At 39.1% G+C, this 14,547-nt stretch overlaps 1 protein-coding gene across 1 annotated transcript in view; it reads right to left on the reverse strand.

Annotated features, from left to right (window-relative positions):
- RBPJ (recombination signal binding protein for immunoglobulin kappa J region) overlaps positions 1–14,223 on the reverse strand; it is a 91,300-nt gene extending 77,077 nt beyond the window's left edge. The window contains exon 1 of the mRNA XM_042871933.1: positions 14,093–14,223. Coding sequence (XP_042727867.1) covers positions 14,093–14,103 — 11 coding nt within the window. The 5' untranslated portion in view covers positions 14,104–14,223. The remainder of the gene's footprint in view (positions 1–14,092) is intronic.
- Positions 14,224–14,547: the final 324 nt, after the last annotated feature.

The raw sequence follows: 14,547 nt of genomic DNA on the forward strand, positions 1-14,547 counted from the left end.
CCAGGCCCTTCACCGTCTTTGTGGCCCTCCGCTGGACTCTTTCCAAGAGATCCCTGTCTTTTTTTGTACTGGGGAGCCCAGAACTGGACACAGTACTCCAGATGAGGCCTTACCAGGGCAGAGTAGAGGGAGAGGATCACCTCCCTCGACCTGCTGGCCACGCTCTTTTTAATGCACCCCAGGATGCCATTGGCCCTCTTGGCCACAAGGGCACACTGCTGGCCCATGGCCAACCTGTCATCCACCAGGACACCCAGGTCCCTCTCTGCAGAGCTCCCCTCCAGCAGCTCATCCCCCAACCTGTACCGGTGCATGCAATTATTCCTCCCCAGACGCAAGACTCTACATTTGCTTTTGTTGAAACCCCATCCGGTTTTTTTCTGCCCAGCTCTCTATGCTGTCCAGGTCTTGCTGAATGGCAGCACGGCCTTCAGGTGTGTCAGCCAATCCTCCCAACTTCGTATCATCAGCAAACTTGCTGAGGGTGGCCATTATCCCCTCTTCAAGGTCATTGATGAAGATGTTGAACAAGACGGGACCCAGCACCGACCCCTGAGGAACACCGCTGGTTACAGGCCTCCAACCGGACTCTGCACCACCAACAACGACCCTCTGTGCTCTGCCAGTCAGCCAGTTCTCAACCCACCTCACTGTCCACTCATCTATCCCACACTTCCTCAGCTTTGTTATAAGGATGTCGTGGGGGACAGTATCAAATGCCTTGCTGAAATCAAGGTAGACTACATCCACTGCTCTCTCCCCATCCACCCAACCAGAGACAACATCACAGAAGGCTACCAGGTTGGTCAAGCACGACCTCCCCCTGGTGAACCCGTGCTGACTACTCCTGATAACCTCCTTTTCTTCCAGTTGTCTGGAGATGACCTCCAGCAATCATCTGTGCCTAACTCCCAAACTTACCCATGTCTATGAATTTCTTGTGTGCTCGGGAATAGGTGGAAAGATTGGATGAGCTAACTCCGGCTGAGGATATCCTGGTTCCCTACTGCAGGCTGACTAGGAATATTTTTGAGTTTTGCTCTTCTGACTCTTTTGCATGAGAAGAGTAGAAGTGGACCAGTAGTTAATCATTTTACTGAAGAGCCTTTGCCCATCTTCATTTCATGCTCATGACTCTTGTGGATGCCTGCTCATAGCCAGCACATGGTAATGGCAAAAGAACTCATTTGCATTATTTCCTTTAATTCACTGTTTCCCTTACAGACCTGAAAAGAGATGAATCAAAAATAATTGCTTGCTTATAGAGTAATACTGACTTGTTCATTAAACCTTGCTGGGGCACTGGATGCAGACACTTGAATGATCTGGAAAATATGAGAAGAACTTGGCTAGGGAACAAAAGCAGAGCTGATATGTGATAATGGCAAAAACAGAAGTCAAAGCTATATAATACAGGCAAATTCCTATTGAATGCCTCTTTGTCTTGCTTTAAAGAAACAGAGAAGCACTCAGGATGTGCAGATAAGTAGGCAGTGTTCCTTACAGCAAAGCTGAAGGAAAGAAGGAAATGCTTCAAGGGTTGGTGCCTGGTTGTATGGAATATTGCTGGGCTGAAAGCAGTCAGTGGGAGTTCATCATGATAGTCCCTCAAACCACTTTATCGCATCAATATGCAGTAATCAGTAAGAAGCAGCCACAGTACTTTCCCACTGCTTTGTGCTCTACGAGTGCATGGTGAGATGGGAAGAGGGACTAATGTGGAGTTTGGGTCAGTAAAGAGCACCGCATTGAATAGTAAGCTCAGCCCACATTTTAAAAATGTGGAAGGGGAACAAAAAAAGGGAACTATGATGGCATGTAAAATTCAGCTCTTCCTCTTGCCTACCAATCAGTCGTTCTGATAAGTAATAAGGGAAACGTTTTTTGAGTATTTGTTCACGTACAGGGTGAAAGAAATAAAGACAAGTCAATAAAAAATTAATGTTACATTCTGAAATTTCTTTGCATTTGCCACCACTGCTACATTACCATGGGGGGAGGGCTTCCAACCTACTTCATAGGCTTATCAGCTAGCTTGGTGAAGGCAAAATGTCTCCCTCTCACAGAAAGAAGTAGCCAAGTACTATACCTTAAGAGAAAATTATATTGGTTGCTTTCACAGACAATATTGAATTACCCTTCAACCAAGATCCACGAGTGCAGTTTCAGCATCTGATTTCTTTTTTACAAATTTGTGTATACGTGTCTTGAACTGGATCACTTTATTTCACTGATGTTTCATAATGTTTTTGATAGGCAGATTTTACCCTTTACAGTGTAAGGGAACTGCTGTATCATCTTAAAAATGTGTTGTATGCCAACGTAGTCTGCAGTTCAGATTCAGTAGTGTGGTCTTTCTTCAGAATATACTCCACTCCCAGCTCAAGATGGTCCTTTGAACAGTGGAAACAAAAAGAGAACTAGAGTGGTAGTGCCATTAGTGGCAAAATGACATAGTGACATTTCTGATTCAGGCAAGTTCTTATACTAGTTCACTTCTACTAGTTCATTTTCAGGTGACACAGGACACTTCATTAGCTGATAGCATACTGTGATCCAGATATCAGAAAAAAAATCCCAGTATTGGCCTCAGTGAGATAATTAGGATCAGTAGAAAAAATCCTTAGCCTATTTTGCTGAGTTAAAACCCATAGGATTGCATCCACTGCACTTTACTTTCCTTTTACACTTCACATCCTTGTAGCCAGGGTGGAAGCACTGCTTTAAAAGTCAGCTAGTTAAGTTCCAAAAAAAAAGTTACAAAATTTTTCTACAAAGTTGTCAAACCTGAAGAGTTCCCTCCTGTGATGCAGCCACATCACCATACAGTTTCTGTCTGGGAGCCTGCAGCTCCACAACATCCCTACACGAGCAGTCCTGGTGCTGTGTGTTATTTGGAATCCTACTTAAGCCAAGAGCAAGGAAGCCATGAAAGCCCTGGCTTTAACTTCATTTTGGCTTATACCTCTATCACAGTCAGCTTGCAATCCCAGCTTAAGCCAAAACCTGCCTGCCTGCCAGGCATCCTGCCATGGAGGAGGCTGAAGAGGTTTGCTGCTGATTCAGGCCAGTGTGGGCTGAGGGTCGCAGGGTTTCCAGGATCCCAGTCCAGCTGGCTTGCTGGACCCCACAACCTGCCTGCAGACCAGAAGCCATGGCAGATGCTAATGTGAATCCTGTTGATTGAACTACTGCTTACCCTCAGCTGGCAGAGACTTTCTTAAAACTGCTGCTGTGATCCTGGCAGATCACCTTTCAATTTGGAAATTTTGTATATGCGTATTTCCTTTTTTTTCCCCACTCTGCCTGCTCAACAGAAAATCTTACAGAATTTTCCTCCCACTCTAATTTGCACATAAACAAATTTTAAAAAGCCAACATTTCACCTTTTCAGATATTCTGGTGTTTGCCCATTGTAGCATAATAAGTGTGGGTATTTAAACCCCAACAAAGATAGAATACATTCAAATGGAGAAATTCGTCCAAAATTCAGCAGATTGCACAGGGTTACCCTAAGAGATGGAATGGTAGAGCTCTGCTGACATATTCCACCTTCTTTATACTAAAACTGTAGAAAATCATCCTGTGAAGGGATTGTAGTCAGTTTTTTCCTCTTTTTTTTTCCTTTCTTTTTCTTTTCCACAGTCTTTAATCTAAACAAAAATAGTGAGCAATGCTGAACAAGAATTGGGAATTCACTGAGGTAATTTTTTTCTTCCTACAACTCTGGTAGCGTCACTGCCCAGCTGTAGGATTATCAATAATTTGGTAAGATGTCATCTGTAATGCTCTATCTGGGTAGTTTCGTAAAATATCTCCTTCTCAGGCAGGCAGGTAAGTGCCCAGTTGCACATAACAGAAAAGTCACTGTTGATGCATAAGGAAAAGTGTGCAGTTTCCTAAGTTTCAAACTTCCTGTGCTCATGCAGCTGAACAATATAGAATTGTGTTCAGAAGGAAAGCGAGTTCCCAGTGGTACCTGGCTGAGTTTGGGATTACACTGTTACTTCAGGATGTACCTAAATGTCATTGCAGAAAGCTCCAAGGCTGCCATTTGCCTGAACATCTCGTACTGCATTAGCACTACTTTCATCTGCAGTTAAATATTTATATTTTTAAAAGCTTTACTTCTTGAGTACTGGGTTTTCCAAACCAGGAAGACCCTGTAGTCACTGTGTGGGGTCAGATGGATAGAAGAAAAGGAGCAAAGCATCACTGCTTTGTAGCTGCCCTACCTCTGTGCAGTGCTTCTGAAAAAAATTAAAAATAGTTTCCTGTTTTAGCAGGAAACTCCCTGTTATTTATATATCCTCTCTGTCACCTAATGTGAGGTGTCAAGTTTATAAACAAAATGCAGTGCAACACACCAAGTTTTATACCTCCAAGAAGATGAATCAATTCCAATTTACATTGCTTCATTTGTAGGGGCTATGCAAGGAGTGGCCTGAAGAGAAAAGCAAAATGAGGAAATTTCTGGATTACTATTTTCCACTAGAAGTTCTCATTATTTTTATATTAAAAGGCTTTTTGTGAGAGGTGAGAAAATTCTATCCTCTAATACACTTTCAACAGTGCTGTATGCACTTTCAGTGCTGTTTTGCCCACAGCTGAGCCTTCATGAAGAGGGTTTTCAGTGCCCCAGGTATTTAAGGCTTACAGCTACAAACAAGACACAGTAGAATAGGATTTCTTTTGTGTTTGTTAAAGTGGATAGTGATAGGAGAAGGGAGAGACAGGTTTAGGGAAATTTAGGTTAGATATTAGGAGGAAGATTATCACATAGAGGGTGGTGACACACTGGAACAGGTTGCCCAAGGAGGTTGTGGATGCCCCATCCCTGGAGGCATTCAAGGCCAGGCTGGATGTGGCTCTGGGCAGCCTGGTCTGGTGGTTGGCAACGCTGCACATAGCAGGGAGTTGAAACTGGATGATCATTGTGGTCCTTTTCAACCAAGGCCATTTTATGATTCTATGAAGGTGGAACAGAGCAGTGTGCTACAGCAGAGTGGTGTGTGGCACTGTGAGATTACAGTGCTATAAATTAGGAGACTGCGTTATTTTTCTGCCTCTTCAATATTTTAATTTTCTTGGCAAGTGTGTCCCCATTACATACCACTTTTTCCAATCCTGTATCATAGATGAGAAGCTTTTACAGGGTGTTGGTAGTTAGAGGGCAGAAAATATAATGTTGAATCCTCTTTACTGCACAGTTCCTTGCTACAGACTACAACTGAATTTCCAAAACAGAAAGCATGGAAATGGGAATCTGGCTCCACAGCACTGTGCTGTGTTACATACAGGTGCTGATCCCAGGAATCCAGAATCCTGAGAGTCAGCAGGTGTCTGTGTTGTGACTTTTCTGTAGGGAATAAAGTTATAAACCTTAAAGAAGGTGTTTATCCTCAGTCTTCACTACAACTGTAAGAGGTTTTTCTTCTTCAGCAGCAGTTGTGCATGGGTTAATAGCATTTTAGGGCATAAACAAGGAGAGCGTTAAAAAGCCATGTAACAAGCACAGGCTTCCTGCAAAACTTTCTGTCCTCTTTCTCCTCTCCCGTGGCAGCAATACATGGAACAAATCCTTCCCACTTACAGAGGTACATAGGCTTCTCTGCAGGTTGTTTTCATTGCCTCTTCCCAGAGTCTTGGCTTTTGCAGTTACACTAGTTTAATTTTTCAAATCTGCTAGGATTTGGGCTGCAGATATTCTTTTGCCTTTTCTATTTTATTGCAGACTTCTTGCATAGTTACTGATTAGCAGCCACTTTATGGTACTCAAGTATTGATTTTGGTCATGGGTTGCTAGTTTTCTTAGGATTTTTTTTTTCATAGCAGTAAAAGGCATTGAAATGCTATTACTGAAATGAATTTAAAAGTTTAGCATTCACAAGCATTGGTTTTGTTCACAATAACTTTCAATTTTCTCACTTTAAAACACAAACAACCAGAACTGTTATAACAACAAGAGTGTCATAACAAGTCCCAGATCTCTTCATTGTTTTCCAGCCTGCTTTTAATTGTCTGGGTGTTACAAAAGTAAATTCAAAAGTTTTGAATTAGCAGCATTTAAAAATCTCAGAGTATCTGGAACTAATAAGGCTTCTACTGAATAGTAGTAGTTCTACAAAGAAAGACCATTACAAAATATATTATTTTGTGGCCATTGCACTATACAGCGTTAAGTTTCAGCCTGAACTGACTGTGTTCAGAACTAAAGAAAATAAGGCATGACATTAAGAGAGAAAAATAGAGTATGCTAGATGCAGTCAGTGAAATAGAGGAGCCTGACAATATAAGAGTGGCAAAGAAGGAAATTGCAATCATACTGCTGTAGAGCAGGATATAAACAAAAGCACCAAACTGATGGTGTATGTACACTTTCAATAGTGAGTGTGAATGAAAGAATCAGTAATTCGAGATTGAAAAGGAGGTGAAAAAACCTCAATTTAAATTTGGGTAGCCACCTGGCATTAAATAACTTAAAATCAAGTGAAAGTTATTGTGTGGCTGGGCAGAGAGAAGGGAAGATTACAGCAAACATTGAAATGAAACAGATGAGCTTTCTTACTACAGCTACAGAATTAAGGCATAAAGCGAAAGAATACTCAGGGAGAATTTGAACCTAGTAATCATTAGATCAATAAAAAAGAATTCATTTAGGACAACTGGGAACCTAAGAATGTGAAAGCAAGCACAAAAGTGATGTTTTGGCCAAGAACTTCTGGACAGGGAAAATCATTTTTTTTCTAATGTCAGCAGAAAACTTTGTCTAAATGTCAGCAGCAAGAAGAAAATGTGAAATCATCAGCAAAAAGAAACATTTATCATTCCTGAACTTCCATGTCACCTATGGCAACTTCTGGGAACAAGATTTTCCAGAGGGAATATTATGAATAGTTGCTGGCAATAGATTTCAAATATTTTTAAACATCTCTCTGAAAACAAAATATGTCATTGAACGTCCACTCCAGAATGGCTTTCTTTATCAGAGGAGGAAAATAAAAAAGGATGGTATACCTAGTTTTGAGCAAGAACCAGGAAGATCTTAAAAAAAAAACAAAGGTGACCGGGTAGGCTTGTCAGGTTTTTCTATACAGAAGCAGTTCATCTTAAAATGCTGAACAAATGAACCCAATGTAGTCTTATAAATAATTGTTCATCACAGCAAAGCAGTTATGCAAGAGCCCCTTAGAGAATCCTGAATCAAATAAAAACAGGTAGACAGCTGAGGACAGGTTAACAGCAGCGACACGAGGAGCTCCTCCCGCTGGTGAGCACAGCCTGTGGTGTGTGTCCAATCCATCACTGCTTCACAGGTCTTACAGAATCCAATGGGATGATTAGTACCTTGCTGCCATAGGGGCTTAAAATGCTACCAATATCTCCTCAGAGCTGCCCATGGGTGAAACTTTTAAGAAGAGGACAACAGAATGAAAAACATTTCATCTACAGTGAAGTATTTTCCACCCTTGCAGAAGGCCAGGGTTGCCTCCTGCCAGCCAGGCCAGGCAAGGAGCCCCTCACCTACTGTTAAATATCCATCCTGACCCCTCAGGGTCTCATCCTTCTGTCTAATATTTCTTCATTTTATGGGATTGGTCAGAGTTCTTACATGGGATTGACAAAAAGAACCTGTGCTCTTGTTTGGAGTACTGGCTATGGTGAGGTGGAGGAGAAGGCAACACTGATAACTGTCCTTATCTACATTTGCCATCAAACCAGTGCAAGTTACTCTTAATAAGGCATTTCACCTGCAGATCAGGGATAAGTATTTTGCTGCCAACTAGTATCTGAGAAGGATGCGTTTTCAAGCTACACTTAAAAGTTAGAATGATGGATTTTAAAAACCCAGTACATAGAGACAAGGGGTTTTCTTTGGGAAATCTTCTGGTTTTATTTTATTTTATTTTAATAAATTGTGCAAAGAGATGCACAAGATGTATATCTTACTAAAGAATCTATGCCAGGACCATTAAAGCCAAAAGTTAAATTATGGTATTGTTCAAGTCCACAATAACACACAATTTCTGGGAAAACTAGAATTTTTTTCTATGAGAGTTCACCAGAAAACAGCACAGATTCTTGTATTTTCCACGTGGAAGAAAACCTCAGATAAACCTCAAAAGCTCCTGGAATACCTAAAAATACAATACCCTTTTTGTACTTTTGTACCAAATTCCTACTCTGTAATATGCTGGGCTTTTAATCTTACATCCTCATTATCAGATACTGGTTATTATACAAATATATATATATATCACATTTATATAACATGTCACATATTTGAAGGGGAAGACAACAAAAAGCTAACTTAAACCAATGCAATCTGTATTTATTTCGCTGTAATTGGAGACATTCCTGTTTATAGAAAAATACCTGAGTATTTTTATATATATAAGAAGTATATATATAAGAAGTATTTATATATATATATAAGAAGTATATATATAAGAAGTATTTATTCAATGTAACACTCAGAATTCAAGCCACTGTTGTGTGCTGTGTCACAGGACAGAAACTTTAAGTCCTGTGCATGTAGAGGAAAAAAAGAGGATGTGCTATGTCTCTTTGGAGGCTCTCATGGGCCACTAAAATAGCAAAAGAGAGAAGGAAGTACTGTTGCTACTCAGCTCAGTAAATAATGAGGATTCCTAGCAAATAGACAAACTGGTGCTTTCTTAGGAGTTAACATCCAGTCACCTCACCTCCACACCAAAATCTTAAATCTAAGCAAAAAGCAGGAGTGCCTCAAACAGAGCTCCACAGAACTCTGTTGACCATCAGATGGCCACACTAGGGTTCCAGGAATTTAAAGGTTATGAAAACAAACCCAATATTACCATTCAATGTCTAAACAGGACACTTCATCATTACCTAAAAGGCCTGTTAAACTAGATGTAAAACTAATATTTCAAGAATGCTCTTATGGTGCTATCTAGCACACAGACTACCGCTCCAACCTTTCAAAAGCTCAACTCCCACTTGTTGAGGATACTGAAGATTAGTTGAAAAGTTGGCTTTTTGCAGTACAGCCTACCTGAATACATGTAGTTTAAAGCTCCTGTGGTGTCTTTCATAAACGAAGCCCAAATTCACCCTTGTTGACAGGAACTGTGAAAATCTCTTACAAAAAGATAAATGTTTGCTCTACTTATTCTGGGTTTGCTTAGTTCTGGATCTATTACTGCCATGGAGAATTCAGGAACATTTGACTGATTCTGCTAAGAAGCATCTTAAGGAAAAGATAAATAAATCTCATGCCTATGCAATGATTCAATGGATTTATGATTTTAAAACCTAAGCTCATGGAATTTTGAACGCAACACAGTTTTTATTTTGCTGGATTAGAAGAGCAGACATTTTATCAATACACAGGAGATTCTGCAAACTTCATTTGATCATACCGCATAATTCTCTTTTCTTTGCGTCAGATTGAATTTCGGTGATTCAGAAAATCTGAAGTGCCATTTTTGGATACAAAATTTTTAAAATATTTTTTTATGTATAACTATACCATACACATACCTATGTGCCTGCACCCATGTTTCTTTTGCTGTCATTTCACCATTAGATTCCATATAAAAACCAAGGAGGTTTTTTTGGATACTTTTCTAATGGCTTCGAATACTCACTGGGGCTGAAAACAGGCCAGAGTTTCTGGAAATGTAAATCCTCTTATTTTAATAGTTTTTTAAATCCTTGGCATTTAGCTTTGAACTTTTACCAAGAAAAGTTATATCTTATAAACAATGGCATTTGTTGATTGGATGGAGGACTAGATCAATATTGGTTTTGGCAACTCTTTTTGGCTGTGTTTTTCTGAAGAAATATGCTGGTTGTGGTGTTAAAAAGTTATGTCAGTTCCTTAACATGTGCCTCTTTTTCTTGGAGCATTGCCTGAAATTTAGTTTCCAAAGTTACTTCCAGAAGTTAACTTAGAGGCTGGCCTCCTCTGCAAAGGAAGCTACACAAAAAAGTACTGGAATATAATCTACTGTTGCGAGCTATCACCATGCATGAAGTAAAGCGATTCAAGATTAAAGACATATCATAAAACAATGTATTTTTGTTTCACAGAAGCGCTGAACCGTAGGCCCCAACTCTCATTTACACTGATTAAGTCTGATTTACGCTGTTCTTGCATTTTAAAAGGAGGTTGAATGTAAATAAGTCGAATGATAGCACTGAAGTTTTAGGCACTATGGGAGTAATCTGTCTGACACACAGCAAAATACAAGCCACACGATTTCCATGAATCTGTTCCTGATTCAAGCCCAGTACTATGAATGAACAAAAAACTATCTTTCAGGGAAAACATGCCATTTTGATTTCAAAGTTTCTACTTAGAGGAAATGCAAACTGACAAATTGCTACAATTACATTCAGAATTAACATTTTCATCTTATTTTGATTTGAATTTGTTTAGTTTCAGCTTCTGACTGTTTCAGCCTCTGATACCGCTGCTACAGGAAGGAGTCGCTTTGATTTAAAATGCCTGTTTTCAGAGCCAATGGCTTCTCTCAGTATGGGTTGAAGGATGAGCTAGCTGAACTCCAGAGCCAGATAAAATAGTCCTGCAACTGGTACAAAGGTACCAGCATCAGCATAATCTCTCATGTTTTTACCCTTCCCTTAGGTTTTGCTAAAATAGTTGCACCAATCTGGTGATTTAAAATGGTTGCCTAATTACAAGTTTAAATTTAATAGTGGTCCCATATCTATCTATCAGTCTCCCATATGTGCCCTTAGTTCACCTATCTGTCTTGGTACTTAGCCCTCAGTTGTGTTCCCAGAAAGCAATCACATTACATTCCAGACTTTCTTCTGCTGTGATAAATAAGACAAGCTCCTTCATTACTCTCAAAGAGCAGTTTTCACAATTCACTCAAGTGCCTGCTGTACATGTATAAGTCTGAATTCTCAAATGTGAGCAAACAGATTTTCCACAGAGCATCTTACTAAGACTCTCAATGAAGAACATTAATATTTTCTGATTTTAAAAAAGAAATTCTCTCACCTGATTCATGTTGAGATTACTTATGCCTACATTCAGCTCACTTTGTTCCTCTGCCTGACAAAAGCCTTTTCTTCTTTTTTTTTGTTGTTGTTGTTGTTGTAGTCTGATGAAGAAGGCCACTTTACAATAATAATACATGTTATTTGATCCAGAGAAAGAAATTCATGTCCTCTGTCTTTAGGTACTTTCAGAAAGTAATTTAGTCTCTCCTGAGAAAGGTGTCCTGAACAGGTGGGATAAATGAGCAGTAAAAGCTCCCATCCCTGTATGTTAATTATAGATGGCTTTTGATAATGTAGTGGAAAGTACAGCATCAATCAATTGTACAAATAGAGCACTTATTTTCTCTCCCATGAAAAAAGAACAAAAACAACTTATTGAACTTTGCTGTATATTCTTCATTATTTCTAATTTTCCTCTAATGATGTCTAAATGGGTTATTTATGGTCTCTTCTGGTCATCACTTTTATTAAATGGCTTCCCTTTCACTTTAGTGTCAAATGTATGTTTAAAAAAAACAAAAAGGTGCTGTTTCAGGTTTTTTATTATTGTGAATCATTGCTAATGAAAAATAAGTTATGAATGTCAATCTATTATGATTTAAGGATAACTGTTAGCTGTGCAACTTAAACTGTTGCACTTCTAGTAACCTATGAAGTGACATTCCTTTTTCCCCACTAACACCACAGTTCTATGTGATTACTCGTGTCAAACTAAAGTAGGCTTTGTGCACCATGTGGGTAGTTATCCCTGTAATTATTCTGAATTACTTTTTCCATAAAGAATTCAAAACTATTTTACAAAACAAAAAAATTCAAAAAATATACATCAAAATTATTGTATTTAGAAAAGGAAGACAGGTAGTACAGGTGTATGAAAAAGTTTGATAGTATATGTCAGCTTAGGCAAGTAGTGGAATTCAGATAGATTTAATTATGTGTTGACTTTGACCAGTTACATTTTACTCTGCCAAAAACTAATAGAGAAATTTTAAGGGCAGTAAATATTCTGCAATTGATTTTTCTTAGTTTTCCTCGATACGGAGATTATAATTTTGGAAGCTCGCTTTTCTCCCCATTAGGACAACAAGTTTAAAGTGAATCAAGTGAATCAAGTTGTTCATGGATTTATTCATACCTGCTATGGAGTTTCTTTAAAGATTTTGGAACGACATCTTCCATTCTGCAGTTCCTTCATTATTCCAGAAAAACTTTCCGGTCTCTACACTCTGTTATAACTTTCATCACCAAATCTAATCATTTCCAGAAAAGGAAAAAAAATGTTCTAAAACTGGCCATTTTTCTGTACTTCACAAGAAAATTTTCAGACATTTTTATAAGCCAGGCCCTTCCTGCAGTCACTGGCAGTGTGCTGTCTGAGTTTTGATCAGCGCTGCTTTTGATGGCAGGATCTATTATCATTTGAAATGGTATATAGCAGATGCCAAATACTTGGCATTTTACACTTGTAAAATACACAGTTCAGTCAGAGATCTGAAATGCTCTCATCCTCTTTTACCTGAAATGCTGATTCTGAATTATGATGAGAGTGGAGACAGTTTCCTTATCTCTTCAGAATTTGTCTGACATTTGTGGGAGCAAACTGTATCCTGGCATGTTGGTGGCTTTGCCTATGACTCTAGATTGTCAAATTTGATCATTTGACCTAAAAAATAAACTTAAAAAGTACTTTCTCTGAAAGCCAAAAAGAGATTTGTTACTCTTTTTAGTTTTTATTTCTTTTTCTTATTTACTCAATCTTAATACACGATGAAAGGATTGCTTTACCAAGGGTACTAAAATCAATCCATGCTTCTGGAGAAGCTTGCAGCAGTTCACGTGTCCTGTCAATGGTACAGGCATTTCATTGCTGGGCTTCCTGTGTACCTCCCCAGTGCATCTCCACATTTAATGCAACAACACATCCTTGCCACTGCTGCTGGGCCAAAGCCATGGCCACACCTCATCTTGCCAAGGCAGTGCCTTCACCTGACCCAGCAGCAGGAACAGTTCCCTCTGCTTTCATCTCTGTCAGACCAAAAATGAAGCTGCTGGACTTCATATGAAAGCTTTTCTTTTCTGTTGGGATTTTAGGGAAGGCCTCAGATCTCATTTACTTAGTTACATATTTTTTCATTGGATTGCAAAGCCCTTCTTTCCATCATGTTTTTTTCTTCTTCAGAGAGCATGATTTGCAGACTTTCCCTCAACTTTGTCATCCACCCAATACGCAGAGCTCCTCAAATCTTTTTCTGTACATTCTCCCATTGTTTACCTGTTGCTATGGATCATCTTTGAGTTCATTATTTTTTTAAGATAATTCTTGAATGGTAAAAGCAAAAACTGCAGTATTCTAACTGCAGTATTCTAGAAGCTGTTTGAGGCAACAAGCAAGAGCAGAAACTTGTAGCCAACTCACTTGTCTTTCAGGTTAATGTTAACTCCTCCCTCCTGCTCAGAGGCACAGAACAATCAATAAGATTATCAGTGATCCTCAAGATCCTTATCAAAGGCCTATGAACATGAAACATCGATTCCCCACCATGCAAAAGTTCAGTCAGCCTGCATACGCACATGCCATGGAGGTTCAGATGCCTGTTCAGATCTCGCCATTCCACCTAGAGGGAAGGACTCACGGGCAAGAGGGACCAATTACACACAGGCTGTCTGCTTGAATCAGACACCTCAAGAGCAGCTACAGCACTTGTTCAGAGAGACATTTAGACTTTCCTCAAAGGCCTAAAATTATAGCTATATGGTTCACAGAGAGAAAATTTCAGCTTCAGAGCAGTCTCTTCATCTTCCAGTATGAGAACTTTCAGTATTAGTTAGGAAGGGCAGGCAAAATATAATTCAATTCAATAAAAACTGACATAGTTCTGCTTTATGGCACTAGACATAGATCATTTAATTAATTATTCAATTTTTGCATGAAGTTCTCTTCATGCAAAATATAAATATATTGTTAAAATATCTTAAACGTATTGTTAAAAGAGCGAATATAAAGTAAGATGAAAGCAGAGTAACAGTGCAGAAAGGTTTAAGAGTGTGTTTAAATCATACAATAAGCACTTACAAGACTTTCATTTGGCTTGGCTTACAGCATCAGCATGCGACGTTCTTGCAGTGCCCTGAATCACTGAGCCACAGAACTGCCTTACCCCATCCTCTGTAATTCCCAAGCAGAGAGGTTTCTGGGCTGAGCTATGGTATTTTCAGCTTGAGGTGGAAAAGACAAGCTTTCCAGATCTTTCATGTGCAATATACTGACTCTACGTAAAAGAGCAGACTTCCTCATTCGTATATGGAGCAGGCTATATTCCTCTTTCACTATGACTGTCAGATCTGTGACACAACCTCACAAACCCACTGTAGAGAAATTCAGAAAGATTTTAGAGAAGTCATTTAACTTTTACTGAATACAAAATGCCAGAGACTTGCTTTTAATGACTGAAAGTTTTGTTTTATAAGTGATCTTAGTAAGAGAAGGAAAATGAGTCATGTGGAACATATATCGTGTATGAGGCATCT

This window comes from Lagopus leucura, unplaced genomic scaffold (genome assembly GCF_019238085.1).
Source record: "Lagopus leucura isolate 7727_CA_CO unplaced genomic scaffold, USGS_WTPT01 Super-Scaffold_100004, whole genome shotgun sequence".
In the NCBI taxonomy this organism is placed as follows: domain Eukaryota; kingdom Metazoa; phylum Chordata; class Aves; order Galliformes; family Phasianidae; genus Lagopus; species Lagopus leucura.